The 18,455-nt window shown below is 40.0% G+C and overlaps 1 protein-coding gene across 3 annotated transcripts in view; it reads left to right on the top strand.

The window, feature by feature from the left end:
* Positions 1–17,367, top strand: part of ganc (glucosidase, alpha; neutral C) — a 47,981-nt gene extending 30,614 nt beyond the window's left edge. The window contains exons 20-25 of one of the 3 annotated variants that reach the window (XM_031906886.1): positions 1,746–1,822; positions 2,411–2,485; positions 6,114–6,227; positions 9,342–9,454; positions 12,083–12,186; positions 13,468–17,367. In XM_031906886.1, coding sequence (XP_031762746.1) covers positions 1,746–1,822; positions 2,411–2,485; positions 6,114–6,227; positions 9,342–9,454; positions 12,083–12,186; positions 13,468–13,583 — 599 coding nt within the window. In that variant the 3' untranslated portion in view covers positions 13,584–17,367. 3 annotated transcript variants of the gene reach the window in all.
* The last annotated feature ends 1,088 nt before the right edge of the window (positions 17,368–18,455 follow it).

Genomic DNA, 18,455 nt, shown 5'->3' with positions numbered 1-18,455 from the left:
ATGTGGGAGATAAGATGCTTCAAAATGGAAGCTTTGAGGGGATTTTTGGAAATGTCATCAAAATTGCTAACTTTAGAAAAGCTGTGCGGCTTGGTACTTTGGAGTAGAAAGACATGGGTACCCATTTTAGATTCGGGGGAATATGTACTTTCCAAAAATATATGGCTTTCTGGGGTGAGCGTACTTTTTTGTAGCTTTATCTCACATATAATGATGTAAATGTGTTGATTTTGCAGGAGCTGAAATGACAGTATATATGGGGGTATGTTCACATTCGGGCCCCTACATGCCACATACTTGGGTAAACCTATACATATTGGGCATCAAACTGTTCAGTGGACCCCTGGTGTTCAAATTCAGGGTGTTTTATCTTGGTACCTAATGCTATGTGGGAGATAAGATGCTTCAAAGTGGAAGCTTTGAGGGGATTTTTGGAAATGTCATCAAAATTGCTAACTTTAGAAAAGCTGTGCGGCTTGGTACTTTGGAGTAGAAAGACACGGGTACCCATTTTAGATTCGGGGGAATGTGTACTTTCCAAAAATATATGACTTTCTGGGGTGAGCGTACTTTTTTGTAGCTTTATCCCACATATAATAATGTAAATGTGTTGATTTTGCAGGAGCTGAAATGACAGAAATGACAGTTCATATGGGGGTATGTTCACATTGGGGCCCCTACATGCCACATACTTAGGTAAACCTATACATATTGGGCATCAAACTGTTCAGTGGACCCCAGGCATTCATATTTAGGGTGTTTTATTTGGTTACTTTATGACCTGTAGGAGATAAGATACTATAGACTAGAAGCTTTGAAGCGATTTTTAAAAAAAATCACAAATTTTGATAAAAACCAATAACTTTAGGAAAGCATTGCGACTTGATAGTTTGGAGTAGACAGACAGTTGTGCCTATTCTGTATTCCCCAGAATCTGTTCTTTCCAAAAATGTACAATTTTCTGGGATAAACCTTCTGTTAGTGGAATTTTGGCCTTGAAATCCAAAGTATGCAGTTTTTTTGGAGCAGTGCTTTGGGAATTTGGTAGTGTACTGCTGGGAGTTTTTGACCTATACAAGTGAGAAATCTCCATAAAACTATATATATTTGGTATTGGCACGTTCAGGAGACATGGGACTTTCCAAATCAGTTGTATATTCGTGCATAAAATAATTTTTGTTTCTAGTATGTGTGATTATATTATGGAAAATTTGATTTTTTTTTGCATTTTTAGACATTTAGAAGCCTATATCTTGTTACAGAATTGGAATTACACAAAAATTCTACCATATTTTGAAAGCTTAGGTTGTTCTGAAAAAAACGATATATTGTTTTCCTTGGTAAACTAAAAGTCCCCCCGAGGAAAGGCCCCTAAAGTGAAACAGTGCAAAATGTTCAAAAACTGTCTGGCAATACAAGTTCCGCTTTGACCAAAATGGCTGGCAGTAAAAGGGTTAAACACTGTGTGTTTTCTTACCTTGCACCATTATCCATCTTTCCAAGAATGGTTCCTTTGACCAACTTCTGTACAGGTAGTATAATATAAGGGGAAATATAAAGAATTTAATGTTGGTAAAATTACAAGGGACAGGCAGCTTTTCTGTGGAATAGGAACAGAATATAGTTATCATTTTATTAGTGACTGAGCTTGTTCTTTTTTAATCTTTAGCAAAAAGATTAGTAACTTTAATTATTTCTGTCTTATTTCGAATAGACACCCATAACTCTGGTTTTCTTGTCCCTAGGAAGTGCCCTGCTGGTTGTGCCAGTGTTAGCGCCAGGAGTGTCTTCAGTGGATATTCTGTTTCCTGGGTCTGGAGAGGTACTGACTCTGCTGACTTATTGGTAATGTGGGGGAGCTTAACCAGGTGGGGGCTTTAGTAGATTCCAAACTTGCTGTTCATCAGAAATCCACCTGACACTGCTGGTACAGGCAGATTTCCATTGTACACATTGACAGGCAGAACTGAGTTCAAGCATGTTTTGACAACTTTTAAAACCGCCACCTTAGCCAAAACATATGCACATGGAAAGCACTACTTTTCCTAACCTTTTTCAGTGTCCATCTGTGTCTGTGCACAGGAACGTAGCTCTCTAGATTAGCATATGGGTACCGGGTAGGTGGTAAATAGAAAGTCGGTGCAGACCTGAAGCTTTTGAAAAACTTTGTTCTGTGCCCAAAGTTGAGATTATTTTAGTTTGGTTTGTTCTATTCAGTGCAGTAAGCATTTTGCATATGTTACAGTGTGCCTGTCAGTTAGGTGTCACATTTTTACCACTTTTGTAGAATCTAGGTACTGTAACAAACCTGGCTTTATTTACCTACCACAGTACTGCTTTCAGTTTTTCTGTCTGGGTTGGTTAGATTCAAATACATGTCACTCATTTGTGTTTTTCCTTTTTTCTACAGCGCTGGTATGACTTTAGAAAATATGAGTGTGTAAGGGGCCCCCACAGAAAGAAAGTGAAAGTTACATTAAACGAGGTAAGCAGTAGAATTCTGCCATATGTTTCTGTCATTCTATCAATAAGGCAACCTTTCTGTAATAAAGTATGTGCTTCCACGAATCAATTTTACATTCACAGAACAGAAATAATGGTACGCCAGTTCAAATGGATCAATTTATGTCACTGACCCTTTAATATGATCTTTATATAGATGTAAGAGGCAATTAAAGTTATTCTATTAATGCTCTTCCTGTTCATATATCCTCTCTTGTGATAGATAGCCTATTACATATAAAGAAAAATAGAATGTATACACAGAGCAAATGTATAAACAAAGTGAATGGCCTGATCTTTATTGTGCTACTAATCACCCTTCACTCACACACACTGATATATGTAATGGTGTAGTTAAACAGTACCCAGCTGACTAAAGTTTATTAAGTTCAAACTTACATCAGTCCATGGGGGGGGGTGAACAATGGAAGCTAAAGTGAGTTCAACCCAGACAACAAACAAATGCTGTGTTTTTCACTGCAGTTAAGCTGGCCATGGGCAGATTTTGTCACCATTGTGTCAATGATCGTATTGGTTGATCTGGAGGTGGGCATACAAAGTACTGTTTCTGTTTTTGCTGACGACACTAAGGGGCCTATTCATTAAAGTACGATTGAGTCTGACTACTAAAAATTCATATTTTTTCTAAGTTTTAGAATCGTATTTGTCACAACGCGTACAAAAGTTTTGTTATTCATTCAAGCTTCGGTATCATGACTTTCCTTGGCCAGGTTGGAGCTGCAGAGTGCCATTGAGTCCTATGTGAGGCTTCCAGAAACATACACTGAAGGTTCAAAGTCAGAGAGTTTTTTGCGCCGTTTACGATCATTCGGATACAAAAATTTCTGAACTTTTGGATCGTACCACAATATTTTCATACAACCACGATCCAAAATTTTCGCGCTTTTAGCGCACATCAGAAAATATCGGATTTAATCCAAATTTATTCTATCGTACTTGTAGAAGTCCAAAATTCAGACTTTGATAAAAGGGCCCCTAAATTGTGCAAAACTATAAGTTCCATGCAGGATGTTGTCACTTTGCAGAGTGATTTGACAAAATTGGAAACTGGGCAGCAAACTGGAAAATGAGGTTCAGTGTGGACAAGTGCAAAGTTATGCACTTTGGTAGAAATAATATAAACACAAGCTATCTACTGAATGGTAGTTTGTTGGGGGGGGATCATTAATAGAGAAGGATCTGGGGTTTCTTGTAGGTAATAAGTTGTCTAATTCCAGGCAATGTCATTCTGTGGCTACTAAAGCAAATAAAGTGCTGTCTTGTATAAAAAAAGGGCATTGACTCAAGGGATGAAAACATAATTTTGCCTCTTTATAGGTCCCTGGTAAGGCCTCACCTTGAGTATGCAGTGCAGTTTTGGGCTCCAGTCCTTAAGAAGGATATTAATGAGCTGGAGAGAGTGCAGAGACGTGCAACTAAACTGGTAAAGGGGATGGAAAATTTAAGCTATGAGGTTAGGGGTTGTTTTGTGTCGAGGTTGGGATTGTTTTCTCTGGCAAAGAGGCGCTTGCAATGGGACATGATTACTCTGTACAAGTACATTAGAGGGGATTATAGGCAGATAGGGGGTGTTCTTTTTTGTCCATAAAAACGATCAGTGCTCCAGAGGTACCCCCCTTTAGATTAGAGCAGTGCTGTCCAATTGGCGGCCCGCGACCCCCCTCTGTGTGGCCCCCCACCTGTCTGGCTGCTTTGATGGCTTACTCTTGTGTAAGCTTTAAATGGTATCAGTACTGTGATTAACTGCCCCCCCTGCATGGTTCACACCTCAGATTCAGGCTGTAATCCCCCTGTATTGTTTAAATATGTAATCCCCTGTGTTGTTCACACCTTTTAATCTCTGCATTGTTCACCCCCTGCAGTGTTCACACCTCAGGCTCAGGCTGTAATCACCCACATTGTTCCCCTGTTCACACCTCAGGAGCAGTAGAAACCCACAAATAATCCCTGCACACTACAAAAAGAACATATACTGAGGTGGTACTGCAATTAAAAAGTTTTTTAATATATAGTTATTGTGCAGACTGTAGGAGCAGTGCCAGCATTGTGTCACTGTAGGCTGCCTGTGTGTGCCATACACACAGGCATCATAGGGCAGGCAGAGTATGGCACACACAGGCAGGGTAGGGAAGGCAGAGTATGGCACACACAGGCAGAGTAGGGCAGGCAGAGTATGGCACACACAGGCAGAGTATGGCACAAACCAACCAAGAATGGCAAACACAGTGAAAGTATGGCACACGCAGGTAGGGTAGGGAAGGCAGAGTATAGCACACACAGGCCAAGTATGGCACAAACCAGCCAAGTATGGCACACAGGCAGGGTAGGGAAGGCAGAGTATGGCACACACAGGCAGCATAGGGAAGGCAGAGTATGGCACACACAGGCAGGGTAGGGCAGGCAGAGTATGGCAGGTTTTTGCTGTACTACAACCATTAATATGGGTATGGTCATGTGATAACATGGGTGTGGTTTCAAGTGGGTGCGGTTTCAAAAAGGGGAGTGGTCAAAACTGGCTTCCATTATCGGCCCTCCACCACGTAGGTCGGAAAAATTCCGGCCCTTGGTACAACAGAAGTTGGACAGCACTGGATTAGAGGAACGGAGCTTCCATTTGAAGCAGTGTAGGGGGTTTTTCACAGTGAGGGCAGTGAGGTTGGGGAATGCCCTTCCTAGTGATATTGTAATGGCAGATTCTGTTAATGCCTATAAGGGGGGCCTGGATGAGTTCTTGAACAAGCATAGTATCCAAGATTATTGTGATACTAATATCTACAGTTAGCATTAATGTTTGTATATATAATTAATATATGTGAGTGTATAGATAGGTCAGTATAGGTTTGTGTGTGCTAGGTTTACTTGGAAGGGTTGAACTTGATGGACTCTGGTCTTTTTTCTTCCCTGTGTAACTATGTAACCAACTGTTTAACAAATGATCTAATGTCTAACAATATGTAGAGGAGACTTTTGTCGTATCATTTTTGTGTTGGCTGCAAGATCATGCACATAACAACCGATGGCTGTTCCTTTGTTAACTTTCACATTTAAAGGAGAAGGAAAGGCTATATCACTAGGGGGTGCCAAATGTTAGGCACCCCACAGTGAATGTAATCGCTTACCTGAAATCCCCAACTGGCACCCCCAGTGATTGTAACTTTTCTTCTCCATTAACCCATCAAAATAAAGGCATCCACAGTGAACATTCATTTAACAATGATATTCTGATCATTGCATAGACTGACCAATTCCATTGTTTCAATTAAAATTTTTAAACCCGTCTTGTCGACTGTTGGGACAATGTGGTCGAAATGATCGTAAATTTTCGATCACTTGCAACACATCAATTTAACGATAAGTAGACGGTTCAATCGCATGACTTAATGTGCCTGTGTATGGGCACCTTTATTGTTAGATCTATTGCATTAACAGGAGTGCATTAATACAGAGTAGTACTTATGGGCCCCCATGCAACTGATAGGACTGATCTTTCCATTGTTACATGCCTGAAAGCACATTCACTACATGGAGCCCAAATTCTGCAATTCCAGTATAGGAGTTGGAGATCCTTACCCATCATTCTTTATACTCAGATCCCAGTGTTTCAGCGTGGAGGCTCAATTATTCCACTGCATACAAGGGTTGGGAGATCCACAGGCTGGATGGATGAATTTCCTTATGAGCTACGAGTAGCTCTGGATTCAAAGGTAAGCTTCTTTTTCTACTGGCTTTGTGAAGGTTTCAAGCCAGACTATGACATTATTCATCTTTTAATACCATGTGCAGGTGTAAGTGAGCTAAGATGTAAAAATTTGAGTAAAAAAAACATTTCAGACAAAAGAACACTATGAAAAATCTGGTGGCTGTTGCTTCTCACTTGAGAATAATTGCTTGAAGTTACATATGTATTTCTTACTTAGTTGATTTCCAAGAGAACATTACAAAGCTTTCTATCTTCCTATCAGGCTAAGAGGGCCATTACTTCTTAGCTATTAAAGCTAAAAACTTTATGTTTCCTCTGTCTCCTACAATCCATTGTAAAGGGGTAGATGCTTTTTATTGCTTCCACTATTATACCCCTTTTAAGAGGTTGGTAACAGTATTTGGATATTAATATCATACTGTCATAATCAGTTATAGTCAGCCTAACTAAAGTTGGCCATACACATAAAGATCCACTCATTTGGTGATGTTGCCAAATAAGTGGATCTTTGCCTGGTCTGGCCACCCACTCAGATTAGACTGTTCCAGGTTTTTGGCCCCATATTTTGGGTCTATGGTCCATTCATGCTGATGCTGCCCGTATCTGTTGGGATTAGATTTAAGTGAGGAACACCCTCCTGAGGTTGCCATATATGAGCCAATAAGCTGTCACTTGGACCTGGAAGGGTCAAGTCAGCAACTTCTATCTGCCCAAAAAATGTACACATATTTATATATGCTAGTTTTTAACTATCACATTTTTCAAGCCTGGTCAGCAGCAGCACTAAGCACTATCACCTTACCATATCCTTTCTCCCTGATTTGAAGATTTGGACAACTGGAACAAATTATTTCAGCAGAGAAAATATTGTTAAATCTGAAAATCTGGAATTGCTTTCAAAAGTATTCTTGTGTGTAATTGTTGTGCATATATTGCCTTGGTTCCTCTCTTGCCAGATATTCTTTCCATTGTTTGCTGCTTTTTTTAACCTTTTCACTGTTTCTTCCTTATACCTTTTCTTCGCTCACCCCTTTGCCATTTTGAAATCCCACTCCCATTCTACTACTGTAGAACATTGTTTAAATGGAGTAGGTAGTCAGAACCAGCAGTGCAAGAAATGGCAAAGCACAGGCAGTAGCTTCTCTGAATAGCAAATGTACTTCCAAATAACTTAAAAGTAACCAAAAATGTGTATTGTTTGGTGCCTGTTAATCTGCACTGCACATCATCCCAACTGGCACCGTGATTCACAGGTTCTTTGTATGCGGCATAGTGGGGAGAGTGAAGCAAACTTGGAAGGACATGGGCAGTATAGAGTGGGTGTGGATGGCTATAATTAAGACTGAATAGGGCTACTGTAGCTGAAGAAGCATACAGCAGACTTATGCAGTCCTACACAGGTATGCAGGGAAAACATATTTCTTTCCCCTTTAACACATTTTCTGCATATAGTTATGCTTCCAGCGCACTTTTGATTTTGTTTGTTTTGCAGTTTTATGTTTTTCTTATCTCTCTGTCTTTGTCATTAACTCAGCCAAGATATTGAAATTTTCCAAAATGTTTTCCTCTCATTATTGATCCCCTTTTTAATCACTTGTAAACACGCCTGTGCTCAATGTCATAAAACCTGGCAAAGCATAGTGTTCTTTTGACAGGGTTATATTACATTCGGGTCAAATGATTAACTCCTTGCAAGGTGACCTAAACTGGTAAATTAACCTGTTCCTAGTTGGAGGTTATCTTCCATTTATTTTCAGTAACTTGCATTAGACAATAAAGTACAAGGACATAGTCTACTGTGTACACACACAACATATTCCATAACAAGTTTAACCATATACTGTACTTGCACTGGCAAAGTTATGCTTCATAGAACTAGTACACTGTAGTTGTGTTCAGGGCTGTGACAGCAGAGAGGAGCATATAATAATAAATATATATTTAGAGATATCATTCAGTATGTCATATTATACATTCTTGCTGAGACAGGGATGATAAACTGGCAGCTAGTATGTAGTTTAAGCAGTGAGCAATCAGAACTTGTGCAGTGAACATAACAAATGTGCATCAGACATAAATATCCCTCTGGACACACATAAAACATACAAAAATTCATGAGGATATTAGATTTAAAGTCAATTAGAATATTGAGTGGGTGTTTTCAGACAAGTGTCATGCATTGTGCTGTACTAACTTGGACCCCTTTAGCAGTCACTCGACATGGTGCATGTATTGGGTCACAGCCAAGACTAAGGGTTAAGTTTTTATGTATTCATATCATTGTTTTGATGGCATGGAACAGGTTTTTAGTGTTTTATTAGGGAGTGCCACTTGTATCTCTGAGTGATCTATGCCCAGTGTGTAAATTTGAGTTCTGTGAATATGTATCAAGGATGCACCATATCCATAATTTTTGGATTTGGCTGAATCACCATATCCTCTACAATTCAATCAGGTGCAAAATTGAATCTTAACCCTAATTTGCATATTGAGATTTGAGAAAATTTAAAGACAAAGTTCTGAGATTTAGTCGAGTCCCAGGCAAAATCCTGTATTTGGTAGATGTCCAAAATATATTTTTAAGAATATCGCTGGCATCCTATAGCATCCCATATTCATACCTTAAGAACTATTTATTTAAGTACCTTAACCCTTAATGACCACCCAGAATGGCATTTCTTGGCTTCCACAGTGCAGGTTTTGGGACCAGAAGTTATAAGGAATCCTTTTGGCTTTGGGATTGTAAGAGACAGTGCTTCGAGGGTCCACATCCAGTGTATTAGCCTCCGTTGGACAGTCTTGGGTTAGCATTGATTTAGATTCACCCTGTATCTATGTGTATATCATGTCTGGTCTGGGATTCAAAATAGGCCCTGGCAAGTACACAGAGGCCCAAATAGCCCCCACCAGCCCAATAAATGACTGTCTATGGCATCTTACAGCAGCCCCTCTGGCATTTGCCAGAATCCTCAGATTGTCAGTCCGTGTCATATAGTCATAATTTGAGTACTGCCAGTAACTGTGCTTCCAATAATTATTACTTTAATGGGCCTGCACCATGATCTTTAAAAGCTTCCTTTAGGGCTTGTATCATTTGCTTTCTGCCCTCTACTCACAGGGCTTTGCTGAAGGGGAGCTGTTTTTGGATGATGGCCATTCTTTTAACTATATCCAGGAGAATGTGTTCGCTCATCGGAAGTTTGCTTTCCAAAGAAATGTCCTTTCATCCAGGTAGGATAACGAACCTTTTCAAAGCATGCCTATCATTTGTGTGCATATATATATTATAATTTAAAAGCCAATTAAATTATAATCATATAAATGGGGCATTAAGAAATCAGAATACTTATAGTGGCAGTGCTATGGCCTTGCAAACCTGCTCAAATCAGGTCTGTCAGGGTGCCCATAGCATTGTCAGTGCAGCTTGCTCCCAGACTGAAACTTGTGCTGCTTTGGATGAAGCAATGTTCACCTCCTCTGCAGCGCACAGTGCTCCATAAGAGCCAGTATGGATGTAGCTTAATGCCTCTCTCTTCCTGAATGCCCAGGTGGCAGTGCAACTATAGCTGCAGTTCTCCTGCTCTGCACACACAGCTGCTATGGGCAACTCTGTAACCATGGCATCTTCTGTTTGTGTACTCTAAGCCTGCTGGGGCCCCTCGGTAGCCTGTACAAAATACAGGTGTGTGAAAGAGTGTTCCAGGGATCCCTTATTTTCTGGCTTACACCCCCTACCATCTCCATACCAACAACCTCTTCACAGATATGGCAGCCAGGTACTGCTATACTGTGGCAGCATAAACAGCTTACGGTAGAAGAAAACATTTCCACAGGCAGTTACTCAAGATCAGAACTTAGACTATCCTTACTAGGGACACAGATTATAACACACAAGGCCACTGACTAGCTCCCTGGGGTCCTCCTTCAAACCCAGTAAGAAAGCATACCATGAACATTGTTGAGCAAGCTATGCATTGTACGTGGGAGTGAAGGAATTAGAGTGAAAGTTGATGAGATTTGAATGGGCAGCAATCCATGTAATAAAGCATATAATGAAGCAGGAGTGGGGATAGTTGTCCTTACAGGCCAGAAATATTGTTTACACTGGTTCTATAGCCTGTGGGGGCCTTAATTCTCCCACTGTTCCTCTATGAATACTGTATACACATTGCTTTTTGAACTCTTAAGCTGACCATACACAAACCAATATTTTCGGACCATGTGTGGGCTCCGAATTATTGCCCCCATAACTTTCTTACCATGGCGGACAGTCGTTTAGAACATTTCCAGGAAGTCAATTTTGTACGACTGGTGTCTGCCAACTCTTTCATGTTCAGAACATCCTTCGATTTGTTATTTTTAAGGCTTTAACCTACTAATCAGTCTGAATGTTAGTTTTAAATATTACATGTACAATCAATATCTGAGCCTTCGTCGAAAGAAGACTAAAATCTTGTGTATGGCCACCTTAAAGGAGTGGTTCACTATTAAGTACATTTTTAGTATGTTATTGAATGCCCTGTTCCTAGCAACTTTGCAATTGTTTTTTTTATAGTTTTTGAATTATTTGCCTTTCTCTTCTGCATGTGTCCAGCTTTCAAATGGGGGTCACTAACCCAGACAGCCAAAAATTATTGCTCTGTGAGGCTACAATTTTATTATTATTGTTACTTTTTATTACTTATCTTTCTATGCACACCCTCTACTATTCATATTCATATCTCTAGTTTAAACCACTGCCTAGTTGCTAGGGTAAATAAGACCCTAGCAACCAGATAGCCACTAAAACACCTTATGGAAAGCCGCAGAAGAAAAAGTTAACTCACTGAAAAACCATCAAAAATTAAAAATGAAGACCAATTGCAAATTGTCTCAGAATATCAATGTCTATATCATATTAAAAGTTAATTTAAGGCGAACTACCCCATTAAGTTTAGCTTATACCAGACAATGGGGCTCATACCTGCCTTGCATACAAGTGCAAAAGCACTAAGTGGCACAAAACTGAGCCCCTTAGTGCTCATTCCACAATGCGCAGAGTGCAATGCTTGCAGCCAGTTGGGCAGATTGTAAGTACAAGACTCCTTAAATTATGACTGCTGCTGCCCAACTTGCACATATAAATGGCTCTCAAGTTAGGGGGTGAACAAAGGCCTAGATTGGGGATGCGTACATACTTGTCCACCCTTCTACTTGTAAATACAGAGCTGCTAAATGACAGACTCATACTGTGCAGCCCGTAACTTAGGGCATAGTTGCTTTAGAAAATATCAGAATGGCAGCTCTAGAAATTGGGCCTTGCTACATTGCTACATCAGGACATGATTGCTAGGCCAACTATATACCAAACTCAGTGCTATAACTTTTCTTTATCTTTTCATTAAATTAGAAAGTGTTAAAAATATACATTGTATAAAAATATAGCTGACAGTCACTCTGAGTTCTGGGAACAACAAATAAGCATTAGCCCCAAATTACCTGGCCTGGCCTTCAGGCAAGGACTCCACCTGCTGCCCTGAGTCACCCTAGAGGGCAAGCGTCATGTTTTGGCAACCACAGCTGCATTCGGGGCCTGCATCCCAGTGCTTAATATTGTTTGGGACCAGGCAGATATTATATTTGTCTGCATAACTTCTAAAGTTCAGGTAATTCTGCCCCAACCCTATAATTTGCAAGGTCTTTAATTAAGGCCACTGCTAACATATGCTGCTCAATACTTTCAGGTTTTTGAGCCAGAATCTATGACATTTGAGTATCTGTGGTAGATGCAAAGCTCAGTACCTTTCCCTGCCTATGGCCAGCCAGCCAGACAATACAAATGAGATTAGTTTGATAATTTCTGCATGTATCATCTTCTAGTTCTGCTGATCCAAAGGGAAAATATCAGTTGGAGTCCATTGTGGAGAGGGTGCATGTAATGGGTGTTAAGAAACAACCAGTGGAAGTCAATGTGCACAGTTCAGGTGAGTGCTCTTTTTGCTTATACATCTACATGAATCCTCTTGGGTTGTGACTTTGAGGGGGGAAATGCCCTCCTCTGTGCATCACCATAACTGCTTTGCTACACATATAGTTTAAGGCTTATGTGTCCAGCCAAGTTTTTATAAGGACTACCTGCGAGATGGAAAAAAAAAGTTAATTTTGTCAGGGCCACCATGAGTGGGGGACAATGGGTATTGGGGGGAAACCGGTAATCCAGTTAGAGGCCCTTTGGTAGAGGGGGCCCCAAGAGAATCGAATATGAAATCCTCTGGTCATAATCTTCAGCTGGTAGTGACTTGGCGGATCATGGGTAACGTTTTGGCATAATGGGGCGTGGCCAGGGTGGAACAGGGACATGACCATCTATACATGGGGATTTTTTTTTATTAGGGTTCTATTCTACTTGTTAGTTGGCCGACCAGCCAGGGGACGTGTGGGCTAATAATTGGGAGGAGGGACTTCATTATTACAGAACAGGTTGTGTGGTGCTTCCTGGGCCAGTGCAGTTTTTACAGAAGAGGCTTGTTGGCCTGAGACAGAAGGCTAGCATTTCTGCACCTGAGTCAGTTAAATTTCACAGTCCTTTAAAACTCCTCGGTGTCTTTAAATAGCCTTAAACAGGAATATATTTCAGTAGGGGTACATTTTTCCCTAAATAATTACCTAGTTGTAACATGGCAAGTAGTCAGCAATAACACTGCACAGTGCACAGCTTACATTCCATACCAAGGAACGTTGATTTAGTACAGGCGTCAATCTCTTCACACAGGTGTCAGGGTTAATAACTCACAGTGAACCATTTTCAAAGGTATTTCTAAAATCCTATACATCACAAATTCAGCCTCCAACTGCCTTGATTGGGAAACTTGTGATGGAACTGGTTCTGTAGAACTCAAAACTGTTCCTTGGTGTTGCATTACCACCCCCCAATGTGGGTCCTTTCCAGGTCCCCCAAGGCCTCCTCTTTCAGTGGAGGGGGTCAGCTAACATGTAGTGACAGCTGAAAAATGCCAGCGGAAATGTGCCATCATGGGAAGTACAGAAGCAAAGAGGACTGTGCTCACTGGCTGAGATCCTAATAGAAATATTTCTAGTTAATGTTTGAACAACTTGCTACTAGTGGTGACATAAAATAATGGAGAGTTCCTGTGAAACTGAAACTATATAGCCGTACTACCGCATACTGTATGGAGGATGTAATACACAATGTACCGTAACCATATTTTTTCATGAGAACACTTGTGTTATGCTTTGCATTGCAGGAGTCAAGACAAGTGTGGCTTTTACCTACAGTGCCAAACTCTGTCTCCTGAGCCTGGAATCACTCTCCTTGTGCGTGTCCGCTGACTGGGAGATCCACATCAGAGACAAGTTATAACATCATGGGACTCCCCAGTGCTCAGAATGCTGCTGGCTGATTACCCAACTAATGTTTCTGGCACATATTATTGAGTTTTTATACAGATTTATTTTATATATATATGTGATTTTAATACATGTTTTATCAGATAAAGAGAGATATGAATGACAGCTAGCTTGTGTGTAAAGTATAAACCTCTGTACCGTGTCATACTTGGGTAACATACCATGGCATTATGGGCAATCACATGTTTACAGCACCATCTGGCAGTTAGTGTATAAGCCCATGCACCATTCTGCAATCTGTTGCATTGTTCTTTTTATGATACTCTTGCCTCTTTAATGTGTTTTTTTTTATTGTTGTTGCTCTTCTGATAAACAATTAAAAATCACATAACATGCCATAACCCTACCCCCAGGACCCACCATTACCATGGGTGAGGCCATTACAATTACAACTAGACATGCAGGCCCCAAAAACTAATTTTAAGGCCAATGGCACACTTCATAGGAAAGCAGGCAAAAAAAAGGATGCTCTCCTCTCCACCCCATCTTCACTATGCACATACAGGCCTTAGGATCAGCTTTTTAGTGTAGACACGAGATGGATTTCAGCATGAAAATGAATATTCTTGTGTTTCCATGCCAACACCCACCCAGTGTGTGCACCGATAGGCTGATGCTGTGCCTGTGTCAGTGCATACCAGGCATGACAAGATGAACGGAGAGAGGATTGGTATGCACCAATCTAGGCACTGGCCTAAGATGCCCAAAGCTCTTCTTCATGTTTTGCTGTTCTGATTGTTTGTGCACCTCCATAAATTAGGGTAAGAACACATGGTACATTTTTTTGGCCACAAAAATCTCCTGCAGCATGAATGACAAACATCCTAAAGTACTTTTGTATTGGTGGTATAGTCTACTCTAAACCATGTCTAAACCAGTTGTATGGCAAACTCATTTAAAAGAGAAGAGGCCTTTTTTAATGTGATTACTCATAACTGGTTTAGACTGCGATACTCACTGCGCTGCTAATACAAAGGCATTTCTGGGAATAATTTTCATTTGGAAACAAATAACTTGTTCCAGCTGTTATATATTATAGTGATACTGCTTTTACATAGGCCCATATAAGAATCCTTCAGAAACTATGAATCCCTGACCTGAAGAGCTTACAATCTTATTTTTGTTTCTGAATCAAATGTCCGCTGAATCAGAACACCCTCACTTGCATGAAATGTCATAGAGAAAATAGAAGTAAGATTGATGTGGTATAGTAAAAAGGCACATGTCATTAGCAATAATGTCATCTATTAAAAAAATAACTCACGGATGCACATAATTAATACAGGTAGCTAGTAGTGAATATAATGCAGAGTGCCAGATTTTGAATTTTATGGAGTGGGATTGAATGTCACATGAGAAAATATCAGCATCAAAGATGGCATCTGGAGGCAGCACTTTTGCTATAGCTTTATTATATTTCATCATAAGGAGTGATATGACCTGCACAAAGTAGGTGATGATGAATAGTGCATGAGAGGTACCCCTTAAAATATAAAAAATACAAGTTTAAAGATAAAGCATGTAGCTTTCAAAAAACTCTGGGTGAAGGGTACTTATTGCAGAACCTCAAAAACATCTCAAAAGGCACTTTTATACTTTGATAAACGGGCCCGAAGTTGTAGAGGGTTTAACAAGGGATCAAAATAGATGTACCCCCTTTTGTAAAATATAAGTCACCAAGCACGAGGCAGAAGGACAAATGCTTTTATACAGGTCATTTATACATTATTCATTGTCGAGTTAACTATATATATATATATGTTATGTGTAAAAACAGTTCCATATTAAGTGCTTTTAATTAGTGGGCTGGCCAGCCACAAAGATTTTAAGGTGAATTTTATTAAAATAAATTGATTACAGAAAACCCAGAATATTATTGTAAAAACAGTTACACCCTAAATTTCAAGCCCAATATTTATTTTTAAAGCGCATTATTTTGGTTCAGCTCCAAGACTACCTTCATGTCAAAGCCCTTTTACAGTTAGGGGCCATTGTTAGCATTACAAACATTTACCAGCCATTAGTTTACTCTTGTGGGATTTGTATGTTTTGGCTTGTCTTTGCTGTCCTTTATACCTGTGTCACTCAAGATTGCTCCAGTTCCCACCACTCCCAAATGCATGTCTGTCTGTCGTGCCAGCAGGATATGGTTAGCGAGGTGAGCTAAATGTGTTTCTTCATACTCAGGGTCTGTTTTAGAATAGAATGGGAAAAGCATTAGGCTTGGGCCCCCTGAGTTACAGACATGTAACTGCTGCAGGCAGCTTTTCCCTACTAATAATCTTTTGACATAGGGGAAATAGTACCCCATTTGCATTGCTTATGCAACCTAAATCAAAAAAGTCTACACTGGCTTTTTTAAATATCAAATGTGGTTCTTCAGCTGCTAAACATCAAATCCTAATGTTCTCTAAACAGAGTAGGATTTATACAGATTGTAAGTTTTTGTGCAAGATGATTTGTTGTCTGTCTCATTCTATGATAACAAAATAATGAAAATAGTAAACTGCAGCTTCATAAAAAAGTTCAGTGGTAATGAAGAATAGGGGCTGTGATAGTCTAATTGGTAACCACAGGTGGACTGATAGCCTGCAGGAAACTATATTTGAAGTTAACCTGTGTTTTTATGCCTCCAAAACTTGCCTTTAAGTAATTAAAAATGGGCAATTACTTTGAGGCCACTGTGTGCCACATTATTTTGGGGGATAAGCAATATGTTGCTCATAAGCCACTGGTTGGGGCTCTCTGGTCTAACTAGTAAGCCACATCTGGCCCGCAGTTGGGCACTATACAGCCTACAAGTCACTTTTTGTACCAGTGTCTACTTATTAAGAGCTCCAATAGTATTTAACTCTAACAGTAACGACGGTTTGTTTTATAGAATGAGCAAGGCAGTGAATGTTTGAGCGGCAGGTCCACAGTTCAATCTCCTATCATACCCAGCCATCGGTTACTGAAAGAATTAATAAGCTGTCAATTGCCTGAGAATATGGTAGGAGAGGCACAGGGGAAAGGCCAGGAAACATGTATCAGTCACATTTTGGCTTTGTGCTGTATAGCATTAGGACTGCATTGGAGCACTAAGAGCATAAACAGGCAGCTTGCATTTGGGGAGTAAATAGAAGGGAGTGAGAGAGGGATAGGTAAAAGATGTAACAGAAAGTAAAGGGTAAAGCTGAAAGAAACTGGGGTGGAAAAGAAATCTGAAAAAGGAGGGGGTAGGTTAGTGGTATAAGCTGGAGAGTCCTGAAGGGGACATTAGTAGAAAAGGACAGAGAAGTATTAAAGGGGTAGGCAGACCAGATGTATTCTCAGCCGGTAAATAGGTGCTGACTTTGCTGTTGCAATCATTCAATAGAACGGAAAATAACTAACAGAGACAATACTAGTGCTTTTCAGCCTGCAAACATTTACTGGAGGCTTGAGAATGTCGTATATTGTGCCACAAGTTTGCTCTGCATCTGTTAGCTTAGCCTCGTGGTGATCACATAGTACATCATAGCCTCCAATGCCCCTATACTGTTCCATTTCCAGCCATATCCAACCCAACACTGAAATATGTTCTCCCAGTAAGTGTTGCATTACATTCCTGGCCTGCCGTGTAATGCAGATCATAGCTATTAAATGGCCTAATCTATCATCTTGATTGTAATAGTTTGATGGAAAATCTGATTCCTTTGTCCTTTGCCATGTTTTTTATATGTCTCAAAGCAAATTAAACTTGTTACTTTAAGGTACCAATTGAATACCTGACTGTAATGTGAGCAATGTGAATTGGATGATAAGGTGTTTAAACAAGTGCAGGTCTTATCTACTGTTTGGCCTTCAGCGCTGAACTTGGAGAACCCTGTGTTTTAAATAACAATGTCTCAGTCATATAACCTGCAGGCAGGGGAGGAAACTTCCACCCTCCCCACATGTGTGCCAAGAAACTGTATGAAGTAGATGGCTGATCTCACCCTGCCTTCAGTATTCCATTACCAGGAATAAGATTAGCTGAGATTTCATCACTATCACATGAGGTTTATGACAACTGGAAACCAATCAAATTAAATAGACTTTTGTGTTGTTTCCAGGTGATTTATGTTCTTTTAATGCATTCGTTAGTGATCTATGCTGCTAAGTATAAATGGACAATTCATAGTTCCAAGTACCAGCTGAATATCACTCCCTATTATATAAATAATCATTAAATTAAGCAACAATGGAATTAAATAAGGAAGTTACAGGATACTTTGTTGAGGCATTAAAACTGTTTGTAACTGCCACTGTTCTCCAAACACTCAACAAGCTTCAGAGGCATTTTTCCCAGTACTGCTTCCTTCTGAGAACATTTTAAATCACCCCATGTGCATTACTGGTCCTTGCAGCACTGCAATGGTTTTTTCTGGTATATTATCCCCCAACTGAAACTGTGGCATCTCTGATTGTTGTACTGGAAAATTACCTGGTCCAAGACTAGGAATGCAACCAGGCTGGTGTGTTTCTGGCCTGGCCAGTAAAACAGTGCTTGACACTAATATTATTAATAGAGAAACAAGTGTAAAATTATAGGAAGGACAGAATTTTTTTTCTAGAAAAGGTGGCAATATTATCCATAACTTAATTTATTATAAAGTATTATATTCTATACAGGTGCATATATTTTTGTTACATGTTCCTCAGAATGCAAGGTAATGCAGATGATTCTATTTAGTAACAGCACAGGAAAACATGTTTTTTTCAAAATGCTTCAGTTAAGGGCTGTGGCAGACGGGGAGACTAGTCGCGCGCGACGAATATCTCCCTGAAATACCATCCCACCGGCGAGTATGTAAATCGGGGG

The sequence above is a fragment of the Xenopus tropicalis genome, chromosome 8 (genome assembly GCF_000004195.4).
Source record: "Xenopus tropicalis strain Nigerian chromosome 8, UCB_Xtro_10.0, whole genome shotgun sequence".
Taxonomy (NCBI): Eukaryota; Metazoa; Chordata; class Amphibia; order Anura; family Pipidae; genus Xenopus; species Xenopus tropicalis.
This window is presented reverse-complemented; position numbering and strand designations above follow the sequence as displayed.